We start from the raw sequence: 6,519 nt of genomic DNA, 5'->3' as shown, positions 1-6,519 counted from the left end.
TTATGTGAACCTTATATTTTTCTCGAAGTTATGCTTTATCTTTATTGTATGATTTGCATTGTCGATGGTTCATTTAATACTGAGCACTAAGCTACTTAAGTAATCAAACAATATGTTTAGTGAACTTTTTCTCCCTTAAACAAATTAACTCTACCACAACCTTTAGAGAAGCTACTTTGGAATTCATAGTTCTAAAAAGTTAAACATTATTCAAGAGGATCTAATTTATAAAACAAATTACTGAAAAATTGCTCAAATGGACAAAACTACTCTATAGCCATAATACTTACTGAAATTTGACTTCACAAACACTCAATTTAATAAGTAATTAGAAAATCTTCTAGAACTTAACATTCTTGCTAAAAATGTTTAGTTTTTTCATGACTAGAATAGAGAAAAATAGATGGAACGTACCTAGCAATTAATGGAGAAAAGGGCGATCGGCGAAGTAGACAAGAGGATTTACAGGATTTGGGGGCGAAGCACAGCAGAGGATGTTTGTAGTTCATGCCGAAATGCTTATTAGCGACCTCTAATTTGTTCTTGAAATCTCATCAATGGAATTCGCCAATGGAAGTCAAACTCATTGAATTCTCATCGTCAGAGTTACCTGATCTTCTCTAGAAAGTGGATGCTCTACCGAAAAAATGTTTTCAAGCACAAATCCAACCTTACCTTTTATCTATGTACACTCAACTTAGCTAACACCGCAACTAATCAGTTCGTATATAGGACAATTACACATGTGTACTGATCCGACTTTAGATTAAACTTGATCCAGCTAGTTTCTTCGCTGGAGTTACTGCTTGCTGGTTATTACATACAACGGAGATTAGACTCGCCCCTATCATCGACTCAACTTCCGATCTTTGTAATCAAATAGCTGAAATCTTTTGTAACCACTTCACGGAGCACTTCATTCAATCACCAAACCTTCACCGGAAATCTAAGGAGTGAATGTCTAATTCTCTTCCTCTTCATCGAGCTCTCGTAATTTCTCTCTTTCTCTTTCTCTCTTTCTCTCTCTCTCTATCTTTCTCTCTCTCTCTATCTCTCTCTCTCTCTCTCTTTACATTTATATTGAAGCTACTTCAGTCACACCGGAGTGTTACCGCCGGAAAAACCTCATAGAAGCAATCCATGCTAGGGACCAAGAATACTTAGCTCTTCATCTTCATCGTGTGTGGTTTGAAATTGCATTGCTTTTATCTTCCCTAGATCTAGAATCTCTATTCGAGAATAAATTTTAAGAACACATGAAAGTAGTATGAGCATTGCTGAGCTTGATTCCATTTATTTAATTTAATCCGTTTATATTATTATCTTTACTCTAAGCCCCGTAATACTTAGCTTACTAAATTACCCTTCAAATGTTTTTGTATTTTCACTAATTCATAATTCATAAAATGGAATTGGTTCGGTTTATAATTTGTCTAAAACATTTATCAACTAAAATACCAAATATTCTTAAGTGATAATAGTTTGATAGTGGGGACCATCCTCTTTAACCTATCATGATTAATTTATTGTTTTTTTAACTATCCTTAATTTTATATTTTTTGCTACGGAAAGATATTTTGTAGCTACTTGACTACGAAATATTTCGTAGCCAAATAGTCATGGAATATGTTTATGTTGCTATTTTACAAATTCAAAAAACAACTTGTATACACAAGTAACTACAATTAAGATTTTCATAAAACTTTCGTAGCAGATTAGCTATGAAAATTTATTGTGTAGCAAAGTAGCTACAAATTTCAATTTCGTAGCCAACTGCCTACGAATTTTAATTTGGTAGCTAGTAATGTAGCTAACTATATATATATATATATATATATATATATATATATATATATATATATATATATATATATATATAACAAGTTTCATAGCGAAATAGCCATGAATAACAATTTCGTAGCATATTTTGTAGTAAAATATCTATAGATTTTTTATTTCGTTACAACTATTTATGATGTAGCAACGGTATGCAATTCCATAGTCATTTTCGTAGCAAAATAGCTACGGCCAACCATTCTGTAGCATATTTCGTACTTAAATAACTAATGATTTTGATTATTAAGAATTTTTCTTGTAGTGGCTATTAATGGTAGGGCTAGGATTAGTGTTGTCGTTTATGGGAGTGGGACATATGTTCAAATAAATGATAAGCTTTATACATTTCATGGACCACAATAAAAAGGAATCATCTTTATCATAACAAAAGAACTTGTTGCCCTCCTTGGCGTATCAGTTGACTATAATCTACAACAAACATTGGATTAAACGAAAAAAAAATATATAATTTCAATAACTTCTTGTTGTAGATTCATGGCTTTCTAACGTCCAACTTTGGGATTTTGAACGTTTTCGTGTGTCTGATCGAGCCTTTCTGTAGCCACATTTGTCTTGTTCCGAATCCTTCCTGAAAATAAGCTCCAAACCCAACAAAAATTTAGCACAATTCATATCAAAATCTAAGTCTATAAAAACGTTGATATGGTTGCATACAGCTGTATGATCTTCTTTCCTTTTGATTTTTCATGCACATGGTGCTCAGTTGATCCACATGGCGAAATATCACTGTCTATGCATGTTGTATCGCTGCTTTCAACACTGCGTCTCGAAAACGAGAATGACATAATTTGAGACGTGTAACGTGCTTTCTTTGGAGATGACTCGGTTAGGTTCAAGTAGGCCATTGATTTGTTCTATAACAACAAATGCTAAAATATCAATAAGCAATGCAAAATTGAAAGAGTTTGGAGCAACCACTTTTGAAAGATAATATAAATAAAGAAATATTGAGGCTATAATTAAGTGATTACCTGATCGACGCTTGTGGGCTCTTGCTCACTTCGGAAAAGTTCTTCGAAATTTCTGAATGAGAGATCAATATCAGGTATGTTCAAGTCATCTAAGCAAGAGGGTTCTTCACATACACCAAGATCTTGCATATTTTGAGACCAAAGTTGGCTGCTTGAAACTGAACTTTTGCATTGCCAAATTGAGTCTCCTTGGAGGGTAGTTTCGTTGGTTTCAGAGGATTCTAAACTGTCCAATTGTGTGAATGGCGATGAACATGGATCAAGACTTATATTGTTGTCATTGGAATGCCCCCCTTTAACCAAGAATGGTTGCGAAAACTGATCAACATCCATCTCATGTTCTTGGCAATGCATAATGGATGAAATATGATCGATGTTGGACGTTTGAACCTTTAGCAACTCAACAAGTTGTTCAAGAACGGAGAACCCTTGTATACCACCATCAATTGCCTATATACAAAAAAAAAAAACCAATTCAAACCATGGGCGACATGTGTGAAATTAGGAAAATAACCTTCAACGCGCATAATGTTTATGTATCTACAAAAAGGTTATTTTTCCAAGAATTCTTGTAAGAGTGCTAGAAGACCAATCCACATTGGAATTAGAATTTTTACACTCAACAAGCAGTTGTTGAAACTTGAACCTTTGACCTTTCGTGAAGTATACAATCTTATACTACCATTAACATCCCAATTAGAAAAGTAAAGAAAGTTTCATGGAACACACCTTGATGTGTTCATTAGTCTCTAAACCAAATTTGTGCTCAAGAATACGATTACTACCATCAACAAACGGATTCAAGTCGAAATCCCACAATACCCCTAAATCTCTTGCAGATGGGCAGCCAACGTAACTTTTGACAACTCTTTTTCGATGCTTAGAAGAAGCATTATGTTGGCTAAGATCACAACCACGACACATGAACTTCTGATGATCATAACAACGGACATAGCTTGGGTGACGTCTGCAAGACTCACAAATGAGGTTCCGATAATGGCGGTTTGAGAGTGGATTGGCTGAGTGAACTTTAGTATCACACGAAAGACAAAGATACGCTGCATCCGCCTTACAGTAAACAACGGATCTTAAGTTCACACAGAATTCACAATATCTATCCATGAAAAGTCCCTGAAACAAATATACACTTTGACTTTTTTTTTTTGGGTTAAATATGTTTCACTGCCAAAACTGAAAACTCAAATAAATTATGTATATGACTTCAAATAACAGCTATACGAGCACTCCAGGCTAGAAAGATGAACCAAAATAAAGATACCCGAATGAAAAGATTTCAACTTTTGTAATTGAACTCCACTAAAGTTATAAAACCTGCTGTAGAGTGTTAAATTAATTCACAAGATAACAACATTTATGCAATATCTTGAATAGAAACAAGGTTGTGTAGGTGTTTTTAAAACTACATCTTCGAATAAGAAGACTCCAAGATCCAAATATATATGAATAAAAACATTAAAAAATTACTTTTTTTAACTAGTTGGAGTTAAGTTAAAGAAATCAAACCTGTAATTAGTCTTGAAGAAAAAGAATGGAGGAAGATAGAAAATTTGAAGTCCATATCATTTCATCAATGCACCGTTGGCTTTGAGCTTCTTTCACATGCTCATAGAGACTGATGGAAAGATTGTGATCTATCCATCTATCCAAGGTTTGTCCATTTTTCAGGGTTGAAAGTTTCAAATCCAGAGTAGTATAGAAGCTCAATTTGTGATGTACAACTAACGAATTACGAATATTCTGGATTTAGTAATTTACGCTCTGGGGGAAAGGAATTACCCTATCTTTGCCGGGGCTTTATGGTATTACGTGTCTGACCTTTTATGACGTGGTCCTGTACACCTAAGATTAGTCGTGGGACCGTATGCTTATCTGTGCACGTGTATGGTTTAACTTGGAGGCGAATAAGAACTTGCCACGTGAAATGGGAATGGTGGTGAAAGCCACTAAGCTGCTTTTTCTTTAGAAAAATGATTTAGGAGAAGTAGAAGTATACGAATTTCTGATTTTGGTCGGTAATTTTTATTTACACCGTATATCATCCAATTTGTTATTTGTTAAAATTATTGATTTAGCGTCCAAAAATGGAACAAAGATAAATAAGACAATCTCCTCAAAACCATATTGATTCTATGAATATCATGACATTTGCTTCAACATTTGGTTTAATAGACACGGAATTTTAGAAGAAAATTAAATATCATCCACCATACAAATCATACCAACAACAGTTAAATAAAAAACAAAAATTAAAACGAAACCCTAAATGGTCCGGGGGCCAAATACAAACCCAAACACAAAACCCAAAAATTATGGAAAAACAACAAAATTGTTCATAACTTCATTCAAAAAATGTTTTTTGGACTAAATAATGGGTAAGTTCCTTTTCGGAAGTTATCATGACGTGCTCCTTATTTCAAGCTTCGATTTGACTGGACGTAGGCCCAAACAGATCCCTGTAGCCAAAGTTATGATCATTTTCGTGAAGTCCCTTTAGTCATACGATCATGGGCCTCTAGGAACGCAAGCGACCGATCCTCCACGCTAGGGCCCGCATCATCCCCTCCTAGGTAGACAAAATTCGACATCGAATGTGCACCATGTTCATGATCTAAAGAATCATCATAATAACAAAGCAAATGTTTTACATTAAAAAAATTAGACTAATGAATGTGACTTGGCAATTGTAGACGGTAAGCATTGGAATTGATCTTCTCCACAATCTCCATGGGTCTAATCTCCGTGGCTGACAACTTGTTGCAATCATCAATCGAAAAATAATCTTTAGTCAAAAGAGCCCAAACAAATCCACCTACTTCAAAATCAACTTGTCGGCAATTTTTTTACCTGCATCTTGTTTGTACTTTGAGTTGGCTTGAACCAAGTTTTCATGAAGAACCTTATGACCGTCATTCAACAAAATCATGCACTTTCTTTGGAACAACACCAACAATAGGAAGCAATATCCAATCAGGTGGTCCCTATGGCTAAACAGAATAGACCACCTGGAATGGACTAAATCCAATACTTCATTTGGCAACATGATTATGAGTAAACTCAGCTTGACAAAGCTTCTAATCTCGAGCCTTCACATGATCACCCACTAAACACCGCAAAAGATTACAGAGGGATCGATTGACAACTTCTGTTTGGCCGTCCGTTTGAGGATGATATGCACTACTAAAATTGAGCTGAGTTTTCACCATCTTCCACAAGCTACACCAAAAATTACTCAAAAACCTAGTGTCTTGATTTGAAACAACAAAATACAACAATCTTTGCAAACGGTAGGCATCTCGAAAGAATAAGTAAGCCACATTAAGTGCATCTGTCGTCTTTTTGCAAGGAATAAAGTGCACCATCTTAGAAAAATGATCAACAAACAAAAAGATTGAATCATTTCCCCATTGAGTACGGGGTAAAACCAACAAAATCAATGCTGATATCCACCCAAGGTTGTGATGGAACATGTAAAGGCATACAGAATCCTGCATTGGTAGATGTGCCCTTTGACACCTGGCAGATTCGGCATCGTTTAACATATTTTTCCACTTCCTTGCACATAGTAGGCCAAAAATAAGATGATTAGACGAATTGTAATGTAACACCCAAAGTTTGGAAAGCCAAGAAAAGAAAGAAAACCCTAATTTTATGGGGAGACTCGGCGAGTCCA

The 6,519-nt window shown here is 35.0% G+C and overlaps 1 protein-coding gene across 4 annotated transcripts; it reads right to left on the bottom strand.

Moving 5' to 3' along the window:
- Positions 1 to 2,155: 2,155 nt before the first annotated feature.
- LOC145011451 (putative zinc finger protein At1g68190) lies at positions 2,156 to 4,482 on the bottom strand. Of its 4 annotated transcripts, XM_078970176.1 has the most exons (6): positions 4,353 to 4,440; positions 4,108 to 4,160; positions 3,558 to 3,959; positions 2,829 to 3,278; positions 2,512 to 2,711; positions 2,156 to 2,425 (listed from the first exon to the last, which is right to left on the bottom strand). In XM_078970176.1, exons 3-6 carry the CDS (start codon positions 3,948 to 3,950, stop codon positions 2,308 to 2,310), a joined length of 1,161 nt encoding a protein of 386 aa, XP_078826302.1. In that variant the 5' UTR covers positions 3,951 to 3,959; positions 4,108 to 4,160; positions 4,353 to 4,440; the 3' UTR covers positions 2,156 to 2,307. The 4 variants fall into 4 exon arrangements, with proteins under 4 accessions (XP_078826302.1, XP_078826301.1, XP_078826300.1 ...); XM_078970175.1 differs by lacking the exon at positions 4,108 to 4,160 and having other exon boundaries at positions 4,353 to 4,482; XM_078970174.1 differs by having other exon boundaries at positions 3,558 to 4,163; positions 4,353 to 4,446.
- Positions 4,483 to 6,519: the final 2,037 nt, after the last annotated feature.

The sequence above is a fragment of the Lactuca saligna genome, chromosome 8 (genome assembly GCF_052625555.1).
Source record: "Lactuca saligna cultivar CGN05327 chromosome 8, ASM5262555v1, whole genome shotgun sequence".
In the NCBI taxonomy this organism is placed as follows: Eukaryota; Viridiplantae; Streptophyta; class Magnoliopsida; order Asterales; family Asteraceae; genus Lactuca; species Lactuca saligna.
This window is presented reverse-complemented; position numbering and strand designations above follow the sequence as displayed.